The 23,304-nt window shown below is 37.7% G+C and overlaps 1 protein-coding gene across 1 annotated transcript in view; it reads left to right on the top strand.

Annotated features, from left to right (window-relative positions):
- LOC104492739 (eyes absent homolog 1-like) overlaps positions 1 to 23,304 on the top strand; it is a gene marked incomplete at its 3' end in the record, with an annotated part of 38,632 nt that overhangs the window by 6,799 nt on the left and 8,529 nt on the right. The window contains exon 4 of the mRNA XM_010135329.1: positions 1,557 to 1,646. Within this exon, the coding sequence (XP_010133631.1) occupies positions 1,557 to 1,646 (90 nt within the window). The remainder of the gene's footprint in view (positions 1 to 1,556; positions 1,647 to 23,304) is intronic.

Raw genomic sequence — 23,304 nt, forward strand, 5'->3', positions numbered from 1 at the left:
AATGTCAGAGGGAAAAGTAGCCTTAGGTCTAGCTGGAGAGAAAATATCACCTGCTTTCCACCTCACATGTCTACAAAAGTAAAATAAAGGAAGATGTTGGTCTACAAATAGAGCAACGTTAAAACAGAGCAACAGATACTTTTGTTCATATTGTAAAGTATTTCCATTTGAATTAGGAAGCCAAATATTCTTTTTTTTGTTTTTTAAATGGGCAGTTTAAATACGAGACTTATTTCTAAGGGCAAAATTGCATGATGCAATTTTTAATCCCCATTTTTAAGGGCTACTTTTTTATATACTAGAAAACTTATTTACTCTTAATGTGAGTTCAAGAGATGCTTTGCCTGTTCTATGTAGCTTTTTTTTTTAAATGCTTCTTTCCAAAATTCTTTTTCTGATTAGTTTTACTTGAGTTTTGGTACTTTGAGAAGGCAAACAAGCTGCCAAATAAACCATTCATTTTCAGCTCTTACTAGTGAGACATTTTGCTTTTTAATCAGTAGTTTCAGAAAAATGTTTGAAAATTCAGAGATCATGTTGAAACACCTATTAATTTGACTGAGAGGTGGAAAAAGAAACTAGGGACTGCATCTCTTGATTTTTAACTTTGAGTTGTCATCAGGTTTAGAATATTAACTTATTGTAAGTAAAATATGGGTTATCACTTCTGCCATTCTATTTAAAACATAATTCATAACAAACTAACATTGTTAACAGAGGATGTCAAGAGATAACATGTTCTTTCAAACTCATGCTTCTGTGCACTTGGATATACTTGGCATTATAAACGAGAAACTCTATGTCAAATGTATATTTTAGGCTTTCTTTCTGGTTTTTCAGATTGAAAATATATAAAACACAAAAAAAATTTGAAAAAAGACAAACATCTGTATTGCATTTGGTAACCACAATGGTGAACATGCTTTTTGAGTTTATTAGTTTAGTAAGGAATAAATAGTTTTGGTAAATTCTGAAGAGAAGTTAAAGTGTGTTATGCATTAATAACAATAGATTTGTTCACTTTGCATGGGTGGACCAAACTGAAAACTTAATTAAAGCATGGATTTGTGGAGAATCAAGGAATGGTTTTATATTTAATTGCCATTTGCAAGTAAAACATTAATGGTGGCTTGCTTTAAAGTCACTAGGTATTCCACAACTGAATCCTTTCACTTGTGACCAGTGGGTTTTATTTTGAGTAACAATAGCATTATTGTGCCCCTAGTTGATCATAAAACTTGTAAACAGTTGTAAAATCTGGAGAAGTTTTAGGGAAAATGGATTTGCCCTTTCTGCACAGAGGACAGAGAACCAATGCAAGGGATGCAAGAGGGTGACCATAGAGGTCCCATTGCAGAATCATAGTATCAGTCTAGTAAGGCATCTTTTTGAGTGTTACTGTTATGTGTTATAGTACAGGATTAGATAGTGAAGAAGCAGATACTGCATTTAATACATCAAGTAATATCTCTTGCAAAGCAGTTCCTCCAGTTTGTATTTTGGTATGTATGTTAGGCATGGTATTGATGGTGTACTGGCTTAATTTCTTCTTTAAGGATCCACCCACTTCTGTGTCTCTTGGACTTCGAATGGAAGAGATGATTTTCAATTTGGCAGACACACATCTGTTCTTTAATGATTTAGAAGTAAGTGTTCATTCTTTTAAAACACACAGGTGATTTAGTATTTGTCTCTCTTTATGTGTTGTTAAGATGGTTTGACAATTATTTTTGGGTTTTAGTATAGAAATGTTTAGAAAATATCTCTATAATTTATACATCCTAGTCACTAGGATATATAATATCATACACTAAATGTCTGCACTGGCATTCAAAGGTTTCAATAGTTAAATGGCAGATTTTTGTCCTCACAGGTCTTAGCGTTTATGACCACAGCAGACAAGTTTCAGAAATGGATACAACAAAAGCGTAAACATTAGAGTTCAATAGTCAGCACAGGCCATTAAATATTAAATTTCAGCTTCTATAAACAGTTAATGGCTGGGTACAGATTTCCCACTTACACCTCACTGTGGGCAAATATTACCTTAACACCAAGGGAAATCATTAATGTTGTATACACTGTCCACCTCAGCGGCCACCAGGTCTTCTGCCTTACCCGGCAGCAGGTACGATTTGTTATGTGCTAGGGTTTCTCTGCTGCACGTTCCTCTCCCTTGTGGCATGCGTTAAGAAGCTGGTGTCAGCATGCCAAGGGCTTTTTCAGCCTACATTGGTTATGGTTTGGCAACGCTTGTGAGATTGGTCTAAAAGTATCCAAAGTGCTGAAAGAGACTGTCACCATAACGCCTGTCTGTTTCATCTTAAAAGGGAAAAAAGCAATTTCTGATCGTATTTTAATCACGTGGAATCATGATAACAGTCAGATTTCTTTCCCATCATAATGAAGACAGCTGTTTATTTAAAATCCAACTGTTAAGCAAGCTTGTGGTGAGGCTGCCAACACACATTAATCATCGAGTTGTTGTTTTTCTAGATTTTAGAATAGTGTGTTATTCCAGACAGGCAAAAGAATCTAAAAGATTCAAATGCAACTTTTGCTGATCAAAGTTAATTGGCAGCAATTGGCCTTTAAATATTTCCTGATGTTTCCCTTTTCAAAATCAAGAAAAATACACCTTATTTAATAGATGAGCCAAAATAATTTGAAAAATGCCAGTGTGCAATAGACCTCAAATGTGGTTAGTCCAACATCTGTCCTGTATTTTGATTTCTTTTCATCTAAAAAGAAACCACTCACAGATGATTTGGCATCTTAGAATGTAATGAAATTATTTAAATGTGCTTATTTTTCCTTCCATTCCTTAGTGGAGTATTTACTTTTTATACTTAAAGTAAAATAGATCATTTCTTTAAATTTTAAAGTAGTGTTTTCTTTTATTATGGTAGCTGTATGTAAATATGATTGTTTTGGATCAAGAAACACTAGTAGTGAGTTGCATGTATAGGACCAATTTTTCAGATTTGTAGAAAACTATAACAATGCTAGTTATTTTCCAAATCTGTTTCTGATTTCTGGTTATATTTCATTTTATTGAGAGCAGAAAGAGAAAGTACTACTGTATCTTACTAGCACATTCAATAAAGTTCAATGTGTTTTCATTTGCTGTGTACAGCCAGATGCTTAATAGTTATCTACTACTGCTAAAAGCAACTACTTCTTCATACATGATTGTCAGTCACTGACTTTGATGGAGGTATCTTAGGGATAGAAGATCATCTTCTGCTAATTGGCATGTTCCAGTCTTAACAGTACAGGATAGCAGTTTATTCACTGAAGTATTTTGAAGCTGTGTGTGAAAAAATCACTGATCCAGGTGGTTAACAGAACCAGAGGAGCTCACTGGATGAGCTTGGTTCTTTGCATTTCTCCACAACAAGCCACTTTATCTGGCATCTCCAAAATCAAATGTAAAAGTTTGTGTCTATAACTTGGTCTGTCTTCTTCAAAGGAGTGTACAGTTGTGTTCATGTCCTTTTATGTGAGCTCTTCAGTCCTTGAGGAACATGGGTTCTAATCTGAAAGATCATGCCCTGTCCAAGGGTTTGAAGAGTATGTTCAGTGTGCAGAGGAGTGGATTTGTATTTGTGGATTTCCACAGAGAAGTTTTCAGAGAAGTACAGGGAAGGGGCGTAAGAGAGCCTGCACTTTGTGAGATGCAGCATGTAAGGACTAGACCTGGCCACAAAATGAGGCTTTCAGTTCATCAGAATGTCAGGTTTTTTTAAACATGTCACAGACACATGGTCTTTTTAAAGGAATATGTTCTCCTGGAGCTGCAGTTTGTCCTTCTTGTGAGTGTCACCGTTATAAGCAGGGCCTACCAGGTTCCCAAGGCCTGTGACCTCAAGGCAGATTTCTCGCATCCATCTCAGAAACTGAGAGTCCTTGCTTGGTATTTTGGAAATTCAAGCTGCCCTACAACTTGACAGGCTTCCACGGAAACTGCAGGCAATTTGGCTTGACTGTGCCTCAGGCTTAAAGCATCTGTTCTTGCTGATGAAGAACTGAGTCTGGAAGATCTAGTGGTGACCATGCTCAGGACTAAGCTTTCCAGTTCATATCAGGGCTTTTAGGAATTGAGAATTTTGTAGGCAGCATTGCTAGGGAGCCACAGAGCTTGGGCATCCTTGCCCAGAAATAGTATGAAGACAGGCAAAGCTGAATTTGGAACTTGTTTAACCCACAGTGTAGACATGTCTATGGGTCTAGGCATAATTCAAAGAGGGAACCTGAAAGCTGAAGCTCTCTAGCTCACCCACACTAAGAGGGAACCCTTCCTGGTGTACAGAGAGGCTGGGTTAACAGGTAGGCAATCATCTGTCATAACTTTGGCCTATAGTGTGCATTTTTCCAGATACCACAAGTTAATGTTTTTTAGTAAAACTCTTTCTGGAATGTGTCAGATGAAAAGAAGTTCTAATCAGAACAGCTCTCCTGTCATTGAAGTTAGTTGGAAAGTATTTTGTCATCTTGTAAACTGCTGAAGACTGATATAACATTTTAAATGCAAAGGGCAGAGTTGGTCTCTGAAGTATTGCTTCGTTTTGTGTGACCTATCTGGCTTTAAAAAGCTCAACCTAGAGATTTATTTAATATTATTAGGTTAAATTCTAACTTCATCAGTAATTTTTTTAGTCTGTATAAAGTGGATTAATGCCAACACTTATCCGTTGCAAACTAGTTTACCCATCTTAATTTAGCAGGAATACAGCCAGGTAAATAAATCACCTAATTTCCTATATGTTGCTCTTTGTGTAATAATAATAGTATTAATGGTATTTGTAATTGGCATTTTTCAAACTCAATGAAAAAATTCAGTCAGATCTCACTATCTCTGAGGCCAGTATTCAGTTTGTGAATGGGTGAGCTGCACTCAGATTTACAGTTAGTGCACCCTCAGTTTGTACTAGTTCTTAGTTCATTGCTTTGAGAAAAAGTAAAAGAGATATATTATTTCCCTCACTTTGGACAGATTTATGTGGAGTAATTCCAAACTGATATAACAACAAATGATTTCAGATCTTGAGGGTGCATTTCTGAAAAGGCATGTTAAAGGGGTATGACAAGTTTTTTAACATACCAAAAAGAAATTACTAATGTATACTAATTTATAGTTTGATCTATCTACCATCATAAACAATGATTTCTTGTATTAATAGTAATTTCATAATGAAATTATAGAAGTATATTAGGTCAAAAGTAGAAAATAGTGCAGTGTTCTTGAAATTTAGATTCCGAAGTCTATATTTGGGCTTCAAAATAAGAAGTTTAGGTTTTCAGTATTGAAAACTTTCATTTAAGTATTTCATACTCTATAGTAGAATTTTAATTGTGTGTGGGAAGGAATAAATACATTGATGTAGTGCTTTCAAGAGAACCAGAGTTATCTCATCAGAAAAGAATGCGTCATTTTACATGCTGATTATCTTGTGATAGGGATAATAAAGTATATAACATTTTAATTGTATGTATGGAGCAATTACACGTAGTAGATGTTTTAGGACCTATGCTCAAGTGTTTTAAGGAAATTAGCAACTTGATGATAGGACTGGCATAACATCTACCTATCTGCAACTTCAAAGATTGTATACATTTACATATTTATACTGACCTTCTTAAAAGATTAGTTTATTCATTTCTTTAGCATATTAGGTGCACATTATAACTAGTTGTGTTAAGGCATAATTACTGGTAGTGAATGATTATGAACATCTTGTTTTAAAAAGTTAGTTCACTGCTTTACAAAGTCTATTCTAAAATGGTACCATCTCGTAAGATCTGTTCCTTTAGATATATTTACTGAAGTTGAGAATGTCACTTCTTTTCTTAATTTTACCTAACACTTTTTTATGAATAAGGCACTTTTTTTTGTCTGTGTTGAATTCTATTGAAGTAATTAAAATAAAAAATAATTTGTAGTTTTAGTTAATGGGGTTTTTTTCTTTTGGGCTTTTTATTTCTGTTTTTTCATTTCAGGTTTTTCATTTGGACTTTTGGGGGGATCATAATAAGATTATATATATTATGATACTATAAAAAACCCTAATTTTGACACCTCAAGAAATGCAGTAATACATAAGGGCACAGTAAAGATGATTATCATTCATTTTTCTGTCATCAGTGAAGGATACATAATACACACTCATGGCTTCACAATTCACTTTTGTTTGTGGAGTCTCTATGTAAAGTGATGTTATGTGTGTGGGAGTCATTTATAATGAATAGCAGTATGGTATGAGATGTTCAGCTGTGTTAGTTGATGTATTTCTTTTAACAACAAAGGATGAGGAAATTCTATCAAGTATTACTGTACAGCAGTAACTTTGGTTCTTTGGGGAAAAAAAAATAGTTACGTTCTAACAATTAGGAATGCAGACCTTGATTAATTTCTCCTCAGATTTATCCTTAAAATCCAACTGGGTATGTTCCTGATGAAAATTCAGGGCACAGTCTCTTCTATGTCTCAAGAAGAGCTGTGTAACTGTTTTATGATTACAAGTATGGTGTTGCTTCAGGTTAATGAACCTTTAAGGCACCGCATTAGTGTATTACTATGCACAGACCCCTCTGGAAAGCTGCCTGCATTAAAGTTTCATGCAATTTCCATCAGATGCAGCTCTGTCTGTAACCGCAGCTGGCTGGAGCTGCAGCCCAGGCAGGTGGGGGCCATGCTGCTTGTTTCCCACCCTCAGCTACTGCGCAACGCCTTTGCCCCTCTGTCTTGCTGCCTGCCTACTGCTGACTGGGTCAGCCAGCTGTCCCACAGCACAGGATCAGCCATCTGCATTGCTCTAACTCTCCTGCCTCTTCACTCTGTTACATATAGTTAAATTAGTTAGATTTACATCTCTGCACTCACACACACAGGAAGAGGTTTACCTTGTAAGCCTCTTTCCGCTACCCGTATAGCAATAAATCCTTCCGGGACTCCTACAAGTCTGTCACTGCTAGTTTGGATTTACTCATATCTAGAAGTTGATAGGGAGAAATTAGCTGCCAGGTATTTTTTATGAAAACTGCCCTTTGTGGATTGCTTCCTGCGTAATTTACTGTGTGAATATGCCTGCTCTCCTTGTTTGTATCTATCTCCCAGTCATTGGACTTTCAGTATATATCAACACTCTCCCTTCTTTGTGTTCCTTTGCCAGCTCAAGGCTGTGTGGAGGGCAGCTTTTACTACTTGAAATGTGACTGGGATGTCTGACACTCAGCAGTATGCAGAGCCCTTTTGTTCCCTAAAGAAATGCAAAGGACCTCCAAGGCCCAAGTTGCAATACAGACTCTTGGAGCACTAAAGCAGGTGGTATTACCCCTCTGTACTAATAACGGATGCTAAAGCGATTGCTACAAGAAGAAGTGCTCCAGAGAGATTGTAGCAAGAGATCAGGCCTAAGAAAGGCAATTAGAAAACCCCAGCACAGCAACCATGAAGCCTGATTGCAGAGCAGAACTTCTCCAACATTAGTCCCTTTCTGGCCTTTGCCTTCCAATTCTTACAGGTAAAACTAGGCTGCCTCCCTGCTGCTGGAAGGAAATACACCATGTAAATCACTTCTGAGCCTCAAGAAGACCTTTTCTTCATGGTGGGGACATATATTCTTCTTTGCATCCACCTGAGAATTTTCTCGTTTTTAGATCTCAGTAACACCGCAGGTGACTAAATGACATTCCTCCCAGGTCCTTTATGACCATGCATACAGTTACATACCCAGCATATCATCAGTGCCCTTGTAGGAATGCCTTTGAAGCCATACAGACGTGTGTTCTGGTTCTTTAATGTGAATAAGAAAAAGAAACTATTTCCCCTCAGACCTTGATACCGTAGTATGCCACAGGCTCAGGCTGGTAACTTTTAGCACAGTTGCATGATTTGGTATTGTGGACGTTATGATAATACACATTACTAAATAATAACATTTGGCAGACTTACTGTGTGCACATCTAAAAGAACCATGACCACTGTGGGGTCTTCTTTCTAAAAGTATTTTAGCAAATCTGGTCCTAGAGTCAAGTAATCAAACAAGTGAACTGCTTGGATGCAAGCCAGCCCTTAAGTGCAGACTGTGAGCAAGCTCCAGAGCAAGTTCAGAGAGCAAGCTGGCCACTATTAGCAGTGTGGAAGTCTGTCATTTATTCTCTCACACCTTGTGGAAATGCCATAAAGCCAGCTTTGGTCAGGTGTAATAAGTATGATGTTGCCTAGATTTAAACTCAACTAAGTTATATATACAGAGGTCCGCAGTCTGTGATGGCAGTTGGGGAATCTGCAGAGACACAGCCAGGCTGACTGAGGAAGTGGAGAAGGATAGTGAAAACAGGATGACTAGAGAGAAAAGCTTTTGTTCAACTTCTCAGCATAGAAAAACTCAGATCAAGATCGTTTTGTGTCCGAAGCCGTGCTCCTAGCTCTGAACATTTACAGAGTATGCCTTTGCTGGCATTATTGTCCTGCAAAGGTCCATTTTTGTAGTTGCCAGTACTTTGTAATTCCTGACCACTGTGCCTTAGTCTCATCTATAGATAAAGATGATGATGGTGGTAAGAATGGTAAATGTAGATACAGGGATGATAATTCTGTCATAAAGTACTCGAGTGAAAAGAGACAGCTGAGTCTGGTATTGTAGTATTTGTTATTGTGTACAGTTGTACCTGGCTTTCTAACAGTGCTTCAGCTTGGACTCTTTAATGTCTCACTCCTTAGGAACATCTTGGCGTTAATGCTCTCTGTGCTGACACAATTGGAAAATGTGTGTATTCAGAAAACTTTTTAAAAATAAGGAGGAAAAAAACCCATTACAAATAGCCATCGAAGAAAACTTTCCAGTTTTCGATTGTATGTGTTAATTTTTTTCCTAGTGTTTTTATTTAGGATGATTTTTTTAAGTTATGATTGCTCTAGTTTGAGTTATTCATACATTTCAAGTAAAGTCCATTTTTAAAACCACAGGTTGAGAAAACCAAAACCGCTCCAACATTCAGAGCAGAAGGGCATCAGTCATTGCAGTGTTTCAGATGTCTGTACTTGTGAGCTAATAACCAATATGAACTCCATGTGGTCTGCTGTTTGGTACAGAGGCTTCTCTTTGGGATGCCTAGATTTTGCTGTAGTACAAATGATCTGAAAAGTAAGCAGGCATGCTTTAAAAAGAAATACATTAACATACAAATCACCCAGTATATTAAAGGTCATTTCATGGAATCATAGAATGGTTTGCGTTGGAAGGTACCATCTAGTCCAACCCACCTGCCATGGGCAGGGATGCTAGATCAGGTTGCTTCAAGCCCTGTCCAACCTGGCCTTGAACACTTCCAATGCAGGGGCATTCACAACTTCTTTGAGCTACCTGTTCCAGTGTCTCACCACCCTCATTGTAAAGAATATCCTCCTTGTATCTAATCTAAATCGACCTTCTTTGAAATGGTTTGAAATGGTTACCCTATTGACACAGGCCTTGGTAATAAGCCCCCTTTATGTTTTGAAAATCCACAATAAGGTTTCCCCAGAACCTTCTCTTCTCCAGGCTGAACAACCACAATTCTCTCAGCCTTTCATCACTGAAGAGTTGTTCCATCACTCTGATGATCTTCGTGGTCCTCCTCTGGACCCTCACCAAGAGGTCTGTGTCTGTCTTGTGCTGGGGATCCCAGAGCTGGATGCGGTATTGCAGGTGGGGACTTGTGGGAGCAGAGTAGAGGAGTAGAATTGCCTCCTTCAACCTGCCGGCCGTGCTTTTGATGCAGCCCAGGACACAATTAGCTTTCCGCACTGCAAGAGCTCATTGCTGGCTCATGTCCAATTTCTCATCCACCAGTATCCTGAAGTCCTTCTCTGCAGGGCTGCTCTCAGTCAGTTCACCACTTGGCCTGTATTGATACATGTGATTGTCCCAACCCAGGCGCAGGACCTTGTACTTTGTGTTATTGAATGTCATGTGGCTCACATTGGCCCAATCCTCAAGCCTGTGGATGGCATCCCATTTGTCAGCAGCATACACGTTAGTGAAAAAAGGTTTGAGACAGACAGCAAGCTAACTTTTAGTGGTATTAAACCCATTTCCAAGATGGTACCCGAAAGTAATTTCCATCAGATAACAAAACATGTTTTGTCTAGATATTCTCCCAAATTGCACATTCAAAGGTGTTCCTTCCAGTGACAGAATTAAAGTTGTTCCCCAGTATCCTGAAGTCCTTCTCTGCAGGGCTGCTCTCAGTCAGTTCACCACTTGGCCTGTATTGATACATGTGATTGTCCCAACCCAGGCGCAGGACCTTGTACTTTGTGTTATTGAATGTCATGTGGCTCACATTGGCCCAATCCTCAAGCCTGTGGATGGCATCCCATTTGTCAGCAGCATACACGTTAGTGAAAAAAGGTTTGAGACAGACAGCAAGCTAACTTTTAGTGGTATTAAACCCATTTCCAAGATGGTACCCGAAAGTAATTTCCATCAGATAACAAAACATGTTTTGTCTAGATATTCTCCCAAATTGCACATTCAAAGGTGTTCCTTCCAGTGACAGAATTAAAGTTGTTCCTTCCCAGGAAATAAGATACCAGTGGCATGCTTTTCACAATAACGGTTGTACCTGCCCATTACAGGTACCTGCTAGATTCTTCAGGACCTGAAATATCAGATTTAAGGATCATCCAGTACAGGAGATATTGTACTGAAGGGCAGTAGTAAGGTGCCTGGATGTCACTGCATATCTGCATCAAAGCAATATATACACAGGGTCTATTTTTGGAATCACAGATTTACCCCAAGTATAGCAGCTTTAATTGCAACAAAAACCTTAGTGTTGTGCTGCAGTGGCAGGCTCTGAAAGGTAACGTAAAAATTGCTATATAATGAATAAGACAACAATTTGAAAATTCTCTTATAACGCATAATGAAACAATGTAGTTGTTCTAAAAACCTGTCTAAGGCTTCAATTTCTAAGGAAATTAAGAGATGCAAAGAAGAAATGTAAGACATTGAATGGGCTGAGAAGTTTGCAGTATATTTTCATACTTTTACTGTCAATCCATTAGCAGATTTCAAAACGCTGGCTTATGTTATATTGATGATGTATAAACATGTGCCTTTAATGATTTTTTGCTTTTGATGGTTGCAAAGTCCCTGGTACATGCCAGGGACTTAGGGCACGTGGAGATTGTTCCCTAAGCACAGATGTGATATGCTGCTCGATGGTTCAGCATGTTAGATCCAAAGCTAGGTGCCAGCATTGTCATTTCAGATTTGAATAGGTTCTTTTTAGTACTTAAATTATCCTAGAAGTCTGAAGTAATACAATAGTGATGCCAAAGGAATAAATAGTTTATACTAATGGTAAAAGTAGTTAATATTGCTATTAATTAATGTATTGCTTTCCATTGACTCTTGTGTAGAAAGGCTTTTCTTAGGCTTCTAATATTTCAGGGAGGTGATGTGAACAAAATGGTTTTTACATTTTCATAAAAAATTATGAATACTACTGAACAGAAGCCTATCTACTACTACAGATGTCAACAATGTAGTCATAACTCATTCATAACACATTCATAAGTTCTCTCAGTAATCCATCATTAGTTCACAACCTAAAAATCTAAAAAATTTCACAAATTCAATTAACATTCCTGAGTAGTAGATTTTGGTCTCTGATTAAGCTGACATATGTGTAAAATTTCATACAGCCAGTCAAGTCCCTGGTGCAGTTGTAAGTGCTGAAGAGAGCAAGTTATTCCAGCTAAGATCAACATTAATTTACACTCAAATATCATTCCCAGCCCACCCTTTCTGATTGCAAAAGTGCGGTTAGTTCGTGCTGATTCCACCACTTTGAGGCAAACGATTTTTTTTCCTCACTGGACTCTTCCAATGCAAAATTCAGAAAATAAACTGAAAAGAACATAATAGTCACCTTAAAAAAATTTCTCTCATTGTTGATTTGGGGACCATCTTAAACCATAAATCTCAGGTTTACATTATTCAGGTTGGTATTTTAAGTGGATTAGTCTCTGAAAATTATGTACTTTAATTTTAGGAAAGCCAGGTGAAACTAAGTGTCATCCTTACGTACCATTGAGAGCACACTAGCTAATCCTCGCATAAGTACAAAGATTTGAAACCACAATGTAAGCATCTTACCAATATACCTGGTAGGTAGTTTCTATCAACTTCTTCAACCTAGATTTAATTTTAGCATGAATTTGCAATGTTATTTACAAGTTGTCTGGTATCCTGAGAGCCATCATGTAGTTTGTGCTGGTGTGGTGATGTCTGAGTGCTATGATTTTAGTTTAAATTCTAATAAAATACTCATACACATGTATTTTAAATGGATCTGATTGTGCTGGGGTTTTTTGCATGAATTATATTAAAATGCTGCTGCAGAGAGAAGAATTAAGAAGTGTCTTCTTCATTTTCTGTTAAAAGCACAAAAGAAGTGCTTGAAGTTGGTTCCCAAAATCTTTGAGTTTCATGGTCTTAGGAGATTTATACTGTTTCAATGTTCTTACAATACGGCTTCTATCTGAATTTCATCCAGTTCAATGGTGTAATTAAACTTTTAAGAAAGGGGAAGGGGTTTATTTCCTTGTTGCAGAATCCCTTTTATTTTTCTATGTTTGAAAATAAAATTTGACTGCTGTTAATAATATTTTTAAAATTTGTCTTTAGATATGGTCAAGAAGCTGGGTTATTCTGTAGTAGTCTAAAGCCATCTTAATGCGTGCTGCTAAAGCATGAGGATTTAATGAGGATTATAAAAAATGTAAATGAAAAGTTTAACAACACAATGAGGTATTTAAGGAATAGAGGTTTTTTGGTTTTTTTTTTCCGAAGATCCTTGTCCAATCAGAACAGGGCAGTCCAGGCACTTCCTGAATATTACCTGTGGTACTATGGGTTTGGGAGATGAATGTTCTTACGTGTTCACTGACAGCAGAGTACAGACTACTGACACAAGTGCTGAGCTCAGCTGAAATATTATTGCCACAAGGAAGATCAACTATATCTAAGCAAACGATCCTTTCTGAACTGTAGAAAATAATTTCAATCAGTTAAAGGTTCTCTTCTTCTTGTATTTGTGTAACTCACATTATGATAGCAAAGTATGGATTCACAGGGGTATAACGCCTTCCCTAACACTGGTGGGCAAGGGAGAGAGCCTAGTGTAGTAGCAGTAATAACTCAAGTAAGAGATCTTATAACAATTTTCTCTGACTGCAAAGTTTAAAAATACTAGTCAAATATTTCAATTTATTTATTGGAACAAAATGTGTATATTTTTCTTAAAGGTGCGTTTACAAGTCCAAAACTCCCTTTATGGCCTTGGTCAAATGAATAAGGTGTAAATCAAGACAGATTTACCTACAAATGAAGATTGACAAACAGAACAAAAAGACAGTGAAAACATACACCAAATATTTGTTCCATCCGTAAAACAATAAGTTCAGTCATAAATTCGGATACAAGCAACCTCTGACTGCCAAACAGTCAAGCCGACTGACCAACAAAACTAATGTCTCTTTCCTGAATTTAATTTCCACTAGTTTTGTGTTTAACAAAGCAAACATAGATTAACAGAAGTATCCTTCACAAAAAAAATCATAAAGCAAATATCTTTTTCTAATTGATCCACTATATTGTAAATTCATACATCTTTCCTTACCATAGGAAGGTAGGAAAAATAGAGAGGGAAAAAAAGTTCCATATGACCGTAAATTTTAGTTTATAATAAAAACCACACTCAGGCATCTATGCTAAGGTATTACTTCATGTTTTGCTTTTTGTATAAGCTTCATATGGTCATGCAAAGGGTTAAGCTATGTAGTTTCAGGATAAAAGGTTTCCTGAATTGACTATTATTCCTATGGTCTGCCAACAAGTTTGCGATAAATGGAATGATTTTTATGGGAATGTGGTTATTCACAGCAAGACTACAGTTGGTGTCAGTATGAAAAATTCTTCTTTAGTAGATTCTCTCAGCAGGGATAACAGATCTGAAAGAAAAGCAAAAAGTAGTTACAGAGAGCTTTGGCTGGTGTTGGTGACAAATTATGTTTACAAAATGGTAGGATAATCTATTGAAAAAGAAGAAATCAGAACCATAAATCAGAGTCTTGCTTCTCTAAGTACTGCTGTTCCAAAACAGATTGTGTGTATCATTTAATAGCTCCCATTTCTCTTGTCCATAAAACAAGTGAGACTTCTAGGCTTTCAGTTGCAGCAGGGTGTGAAATAATGGTTCAGAAAACAGTTAAAATTACTGCAAAGTTACACCATTGTCCTTGAGAGAACATAAACTATTGGTAAGTATTAAATAAATAATTCAGGCAAATGGAGACAATTTTTTTCATTTGATTAGATTTCAGTACTATTTTATAATTATTGGTTATAATTATAATATTGATAATTTTTATTATTTCTAAGTATCACTTCTCAGTTTTTTACTTTATGTTTTTTGAAGCAATATTATTAGAAGGAAAATGTGATGGAGTACGCATTAATATATAATGAACTTAGTTGGTGTTAACAGTTAGTACATTTAGGTTCGGTTTGTGATAAGCTTTCAGAATGCTTAGAAGTTTAAACCATTGACTAAGTCTGCAGCACCGCCATTCTCACCTCCCTTGGAGGTGAGAAGTTACATAGAATTTAGTGATTCTTCCCAAACCATGCATCAACTTTATGGGTTTGCATTGTCCGATCATACATAACATTGTTGGAGCACGGGGAGGTGGGGATGTTACTATTTACGTTGGGGTTTAAAAAAAAACCAACCAACTGGTAGCAGCTGTTATAAGAGGTAATCACAGCAACTTTTGGTGCTTCCTACTCTTTTTTTTCCCTAATGCACAATTAGCCCAGTTCTATTTAAAACATGTAATTCATGAACTTGGCTCAGAGCATTGCAAGACCTCAGTGTAGCATCACAATATGAATTTCCTTTGTTGTGCTAGGATCCTTCAAGGAAGAAAGTCAGCCTGGCTGTGTCAATATTGGAAAAAAAAGAGAAAAATTCATAGTTCAGAGCAACAGTGTTATTGATAGGTGGAGGTTAACCTTTTCTAGAGGTAAACTGGTAGGTTTACTGACCCAAAGCTAAATATCAACTAAGATAATGCCAAAGAAAATAAATTTCTTAAGAACATTACATTTCACATTCTCTCAAAACAGAAAAACAGTATGTGCAGTCTTTAATATATGAAGAAATATTTCTTCACTAGAAATAATTAAAAACCAATCTATGAAACAATGACTTTTTTGTTTTAAAATAGTTTTCAAAAGAGTGTGATAGTTCAGCTGAAAGCAGAACCAGCTTTTCGTGGTGTTGAATGTAATAATTCCTGTTGATCCTATGAATATTTACCACTGGAAATACAAATGTTGAGGATATAACAGTCATAAAGTGATGGTTTTGCCAGACGACCTTCATTTAGCAATGAACAATGAACAGAAGTTCATGTTCAGACCACTAGGTCTGGTTCTACGGCTATGAAAAATACCTGTTTTCCTTGAGGCACCTATCTGATTTTGGCAGAGTGAGTCTGATTTGGCTGTGATTGGAGGATGACTCCTGCAAAGTCTTTGTGGAACTTTGGCCCTTTACTTCTTAATTGGTTAGCTAGATGTTGAAAAAGAAACAACTGTAGTCACTTATTACAAAAACAAGTTGAAAGGACTGTAGAACATACTGAAATAGATTTCAAAAAAATTACAGGAAAAGCTGTTGAATGACCCTTATTCCCAGTGAGATACAAAGGGCTGGTTGCAGCAAGAAAGAAAACTTTAGATAAAGCTGGCTGAATTATCTCCCTCCTAGCCGCAAATACCATAAGGATGGCAGCTGAACTAATAATCCCTGGTCATCTAGGGTGGGGTCATTCAGGTTCCTACAGAGGAATATCTGTTAAAAATGCCTTTTCTCCTTTGGCCACACTTCCTCCTGATGTTTGTAGTGTCTGTAACAAGAACCTCCCGATTAGACTGTGGCTGAGTGTGCTTTATGAGGACCCCAAGATACAATTTCTAATAGTTCATCTTCAGCAACAGAGAGTTCTGACAAAGCCAAATTACTCCAAAAGCTTCAGTACAATTTTTTTTGTTTCCCTTTTTTTTTTTAGCACTACATTTACTTGTAGATGCAAACCTAATTTTTAAGGTACTTTAAGTCCTATAAAGAGTAGCAGAGTTCACTTTCTGATGAACCCGTCAACAATTGTGGACTCCCTTCCAGTAGATACACAGTAGTTCGCACATTCAGACTGAGTCACAAAGCTCATCCATTTGCATTTAGTTTTCCACAGTAGCAATGTAGTAGAAGGCTCAGTTTCACTGCAGGAAGGAAGGAAAGAAAGGAAAGGAAAGGAAATACAAATCATGGTAAGGAATTTTCCCTGATACGTATATTAGGGAATGACTGCAAATAGTTTCTCATCTACATGATGCTACAACCACGGATGCCACAACTGTGCAGAAAGCTCGTGAAGTTCCACTTCATGAACACAGACTAAATTACACTGCACATGTAGCCAGAGGTAAATGCACAGAAATGCAAAACAAAGCTTTCATTCATAGGCAAAATTGTGGCTTTGCTGGTGTGTGCAAAACCCAGCCAAAAGCTTTTACCCATCCAAAATGCGTGATGCCTGGCTGTTGTGGAACGTGCTGTTGTGGTGCATGAGTGTTGGAGTTAGAAAGAATGACAAATACCTTCTTGGCTTACTGGAGAAGTCATTCTTATAGCCTTACGCAACTTACTAACTACATACTATCTTTCATTTCATGTGTCTAGTAATGAGCACCTTCGTACTAGGTGACACTGAAAATACACCCTATATGAGTTCCTTTCTCAAGAAAATCAGGTGTGGTCTTTGCACGTGTACAGATCAGCTGAAGTACACAGGAGCCTACCAAGCTCACAGCATCTCTTTATCACTTTACCTTCCTGTTGCTTCTCCCTTTTTCTAAATATAAGGCTCTAAGGTGGCAAAAAAGTTCTTTTGCCTATTCAGCTGGCATTCTCAGACCTCTGGTAAAGCAGTTAGTTGTACTCTGCTCTAGCTGGAGAAGGCAGCAGTGCCTCAGTTCACCCTGCTTCTGCCACTGAGCAGCAGCATAGGGGGCAACATTCGCCCCACAACATTGAGGGGAGAAAGAAAAGGAGAAATACATGAGGTGTTCTGCAAAGGTCTTCAGGCTGCTCATAGGAGCAAAAGTTTTAGCTGCCTGGCAGCTGTACTGGCAAGGTTAGCAGAGAGAATTGTAATCCCTGTCTTTGTCCCATTAGCAGATAAATACAAGGATGGGAGTCTTGCTAGCCCAAAGCGTGGCAGCTTCGATTTAAACACATGCATTTAGGAGATAGAACAGCACCAAGGCACAGCAAGTTTAAATTAATTGGTTGCGCAGGGCTGAGAGAGTTTACATTTTGTGAAAATTTCCATGTGAACCTCTCATTTTCTGAGATATGAGACATTGTTTTCAGGCTTTCATGGAAAAATCATTCTTTTCATAAGTTTAATTTTGAAATTGTTTAAAATTTAAATATATTTGAACAACCTTTAGTATATAAGGTTCAATAAAATGTATATGTTCCTCAAAGTATACTTTTAAGTGAATATGTTTGGGAACAATTCATGTCATGCTGACCAGGTTCATTGCTTTTCTTCTTTAAACACATTCATATTTTATTTTCACTGGCTTTCATTAGTCATAGAATTTTTTTCGTATTAGAAAAGTATATATCTGCAGAATCATGTCAAGGTATTTACATTGTGAAGTGCTGAACTTTTAGAATAAAGTGAATTTGTCATTCTGAAATTAACACTGTCCTTTCCGGGAGTGACACAGACTCTTTAAACATATAAACTTGAGTCATATTAAGCCAGTTTTATCTACGGGTAAAACTCCGATACCTTCCTCTTCCCTTGTCTTTTTCCTGCAAAATACACAGAAATAGGACAACAAGTTATTTTGTCAGAGTTGTAGCAAGCATTGATTTTTAGAGAAGCATTCCAAAACACTTCCCTGAGTAAGATCATACCTTACAGAAATAGAATACTTCTATGTTTTTTCTTCTCTGAACATCTGGAATGTAATGACCATATTTGGAATGATAGGAAGTATCTCTGAACTGGATCCCAAACAACAAATCTATACCCTAAAGCAAGCAAGAGAGGTGTAGGGTTTGGAGGACTGCACTTTATTGTGATTGTCCTGAGCTCTGCTAACCCTCTGCTAGAGGTATGATTTTACATTTCGATCTTCCTTTTCAATAGAAATTCTTCAATGTATTGAGTAATATGTAGTGAGACACTTAAAATATCTGCTTCATGACACTTATGAAGAGAACTAGCAAAGTAAAGTTTTCTTTTACTACTGTCATGGTACAGTTGCTGCATAGCTACTTCTTTGGGTCATGTTTTGTTTTAAATTGGATTCTTCCAGTTACAAGGTGCAGCTGAAATGAAAATGTAAAACTTGATTTTAGTGTAGCTACTTCAATAAATACAAGTTGCAGAATAAGATCTGTATTTATTTTAGAACAAACATGGTTTACTTTAAGAGTATCTTATTTAATCTGAATGGACTTGTTCATGTGAGCAAGCAAAATAGGATTCATTTTCTATTAGAAAAGTATAGCATCCACTATGCATTCTAAAAGGGATCAGTGCGGGAGAGTACTCCTAAATCATTGGCTATGAAAATGAGTTTGTTAAATAATTTTATTTTGTAGTTCTCAGTGTTTATATTAACTAATTGTTTATATAGCTAATAGCCTTAATTTTTTTTTGTTTTAATATGGGGTTTTGTTGTGATTTTATTCTGTTTTTACACTGTTATCTTCTCTCTTTATAGTCTTAAGTTTAAAATGGGAGTGTTTTGAAAGCCTTCACAGACCGATTTAATTCCTATATGGTTCATCCACAAATTGTCAGACAGAATAGATTTCAAGAACTCTCTTTGTTCTTCATATCCTGTGCCTGACCCATAGGTAATCTGCACCTTTTTTCTCCAGTGCCAAATAATTGTGGTGGGAAAGAAGAGAAAATGTTAGGGTCACAAAGTGCAAGCTAGACAGAGATGACATGTCCTGCCAACTGAGTGCCAGTGTTGAGAACCTGCGAACCGCAGTCCCTGCTCTTTCACATGAGTTTATGCTGTATGTTAAAAGGCACACTGTGATGATTGGTTAGGAAGTTCAGCACTTCAGCCTTTATTGCCTTGGCTTGAAAGGAAGCGCAGGGGGTTTTGTGTATTTAGCAAGTACAGAAGTATAGCAGAGGAGCATTTAGCACAGACCATACCTATATATTTATGTATATACACACAGGGTATAGGAGTGCTGTTGTTCTATGTAATGTAAATTTTCTAATCTGTACACATGCTGTCCTTCTAGTCAGATAAAAACCAGGTATTTATTTACTTATCAGGTTTAATGACTACTGTTAAATAATGTTGAAATCCTTTCATGTTACTCTCCTAAAGTTAGAATAGAGACTAGTTGAAGCAACATGCTTTTTATTTTGCAGTTAAGTTAATCACAGCTATAAGTAAAAAAGATTAGAAGTAAACAGATTTATAATTTTAAAAGTTCTTCCACAAACTAGCTTTGAAATATGCAATAATTGCTTGGAAAAGCATTCCTTGACAATTCCAAAGAAGCATGTTGTGATGGCTTATAGAAGTGATGACTAGAGCAGATAATAATCTGAAAGGGTATATATATATAAAAAGGTATTTATCTTATTTCTGGGAAGACATAAACAGAGATACTGCTGTTGTAAAGAGCTCTATAAAAACACAGCAACATTCACTAGGGGACTTTTTAATTAAAGTTTTTCAGATTCATCACATTTATAAAGGACTGCAGCTTTAACTTGTTATGCCAGATCTGTTCTCACATGTACATGACCAAATTTCTCTGCTGTTCAGTAGGGAAAATGAAACAGTGGATATAATAGCATAATGACAGATATGTGAGGAACAGAGAATCCCAGCGATCATTTCCTGCTTCCTAGTTGGCCAGATTCCAGGCTGTCTCAAGGGCCATGCTGATGGAAAAGCAAACAAAATAGCTTGTTCTGAAGGGTGGTTGTTGAGTTGGGGGTTTTTCCCTCTCATTTGACTTTTCAGACTAAGGTTTTGAAACAATTAATTGACAGTGTGGTGCTAGTTTTCTCACGGTAAATTAAGAAGTTTAACCAAATGTGGAAAAGTATTTTAGCTATAATCAGCAGATTTGGGATTGTGATACTTCAGCATCTTCTGAGGTTATGTTCATAATATAAAATTTATTCCTTTTCATAATGTGGAAACTTCTCCACAATTATCTTACTCTCCGTGTTATTCAAAGACACCAGAATTATTAGATTTATTTTTGATAGCTCTGTACCACAGATATGTAGAGGTTCAGCATGCTAGCCATTATGTCAGTCCACTGGTATTGACACAAGTTCGGCTAAGATACAGTTCATTTCCACAGCCAGGATAGCCAGACTGAACCAGCCAATGGGATATTCAATACTGTACTGACGTCATGCCCTGTATATATAAGGAGTGGCTAGCGGTGAGGGTGTGTGTCGTTCCCCACACACGGAATAGCCAGACGCACCCAGCCAATGGGATATTCAATACTGTACTGACGTCATGCCCTGTATATATAAGGAGTGGCTAGCGGTGAGGGTGTGCATTTTCAAACAGTGTAGCAAAATGTTGTGGGTTGGTCTAGCACGACCTGGCAGCGGCAGTAAGCAGTGCATACTGGTAAGCGCTGTATATCACAACAGTGTGGTAAGCATTGTACCTCACTCACCTCACCATTCTAATTACTATTGTTTTCTCTCGCTTTGTGTTGCTCAAGTAAACTCTCCTTATCTTAACCCATGTGGCTTTACCGCTATATTTTTTTTCTCTCCCACTTGGAGAGGAAAGGAGTGAGCAGCAGCATCGTGCTTAATTGCCAGCTGGGTTTAAACCACAACAGTCCTTTTTGGCACTCAACATGGGCTCCACAAAGGGTTGAGATAACGACAGATTTTATCCAAGCATGTTAAAACTAGCATGTTTGCTATACACACTTTGTATGTTAGTTAAGTAGTCCATGGTCACCGTGTTGGTAGTATTTAAATCCTTACATACACTACGTGTTCCCTGTGGTGATCTTAATCATCTCTGGGAGACAGATCAGGACTATCATGTCGTCAGCCCTTGGTACAATTATACCACTGGTTACGAGGTTAAGCTGGTATTTGCTTGCAGCATTGTTGTTTATTAATAGCCTCATCCAATCTGTGGGCAAGACAGAGGAGGAGACTGTCAGCTTTTGAGAAATCTGAATATCCTTGGGACGTCCAGGCCAGTTTGCTCTTACTGTTGTGACTCCCAAATGTGTCTTGGGTCTTGTTTAGGGCTACACATAGAGTTTTTAAGAATATCACCCAGAGATCTGCCTCAAAGCTGGAGAGTTATGAGTGGCACAGCGTGTGGGAGAGTATGGACAAGTCCTTAGGACAGTGGTCCTCTCCAATGTTTTTGAATTTTATCCCTGAACAAGTGCAAGATCCCGACAAACTAGTAAAATCCTTGGGGAAAGTGTCTTGTCAACCAGGCAGCTCCAGAGAGGAGAAATCTCTGCAATGTGCTTGGGCCTGGCCCATGCCTAGCGAGCCCTGTTCAACGTTAATCAGTGTCCTCACGTGGAAGAGAAGGTTTTAGGGCCTAAAAAGAGACCAGCAGGCCCTGTGGCTCTTCCAGCACCATCTCTCCTGCCCTAAGACTGTTAATGACAGATGGAACCCATGGCCCATAGCTAAGTGAAAGATATCTGTGTGTATGTGTGTATACGTATGCAGGACAGCTAAAGTAGTGGATCAGGGCATGACGTAGATGGTACAGAATAAGAGATGGATGATGTCCTGGGTTTAGCTAGGACAGGGTTCATTTCCACAGCCAGGATAGTCAGACCAAATCAGCCAGTGGGATATTTGATACTATACTGACATCATGTCCAGTATATATAAGGAGGGGTAGTGGTGAGAGCATGCAGTTTCAAACGGCAGCACGTTGTGTCACAGCTTGGCTTGGTGCAGCTTAGTGTGGCGCAACATTGTGGTGGCAGTAAGCAGTGCATATTGGTAAGCGCTGTACATCACAACAGTGCGGTAAGCATTGTATATCACTCACCTTATAATTACTATTGTTTTATCTCTTTGTGCTGTTCAAGTAAACACTCCTTATGTTAACCCACATGGCTTTACTTTTACCTTTTTTTCCTCCCTCTCCTGGAGAGGAAGGGGAGAGAGAGAGTGACAGCATGGTGCTTAGTTGCTAGCTGGGTTTAAACCATGATACAGCCTTAATCTCTTTTTAAAATTAATTTTCCTACAGTAAATTTTTTGAGGCATATTTTATATAATTATGGCAGAAGTGCACAACTTGATGGGTGGTAGTAAAGCAAAGTAATATAAATATTTGCAGAATATTTCTGCTATAACTTAATGCTTTGCATATGAATCTTTCTGAAGATTGTAAGTTGGTTTAAAGGAATGATTCCAGAAAATTATATAGGTCCAGGCATTTTAAGAGCTGTGAATGATAATGTGGAGCATCTGTGACTTTTTGGCTTGCCATACAAAAAATTAAAAGAGAAGGAGGAAAAGTTACCAGGAAGGAGTTAGAAAATGCTTTGGGAATGGAGGAGGGAGAAGACACAAGCTTTCGATGTACAAGTCTTAGGCTAGACTCATCTAGTCATTCATTTTTGCTTATTGTTTTTCTTCGGCTTACTGCATTTTACTGGAGACATATTTTCACTTAGCAAATGTTTGCAGCAGTTTTAGGGAGCTCCTGCAAGCACGTATCTGTTGCTGCTTCAGTCCTCAAAGTAGAGCTAGTGGAAGGGAACATAGAAATAAGTCTTGGTTACTCCTGGCAACATCTGTTGGTTTAACTGAGCTGCTGCGGATTTGTTTCAAGGTAAGCTACCAGTTGTGACACTGAAAGATTTGAGGGTCACAAACACATGGATCCATGCGAGCCAGCTGTGCAAGAGAACAACAAAGTACAGCATGGACAGTAAATTCTTAAACTACTTGTCCTGGTTTAATATAAAAGCAGTTTGATTGACATACGACACAAACCAGTTCAGGTGTTCCTGCCCCTGCACGTCACTGCCCCTCACTGGCTGTGGAGCTACCTGGTGGAATGATGTAAGAAACTGCATACAGAGAGTGACAGAGCTCCTGTCATGGCCATTCCCCACCCTGCCCCTGCTGCAGATGTTGTGACAGTG

This window comes from Buceros rhinoceros, unplaced genomic scaffold, assembly GCF_000710305.1.
Source record: "Buceros rhinoceros silvestris isolate BGI_N320 unplaced genomic scaffold, ASM71030v1 scaffold514, whole genome shotgun sequence".
In the NCBI taxonomy this organism is placed as follows: domain Eukaryota; kingdom Metazoa; phylum Chordata; class Aves; order Bucerotiformes; family Bucerotidae; genus Buceros; species Buceros rhinoceros.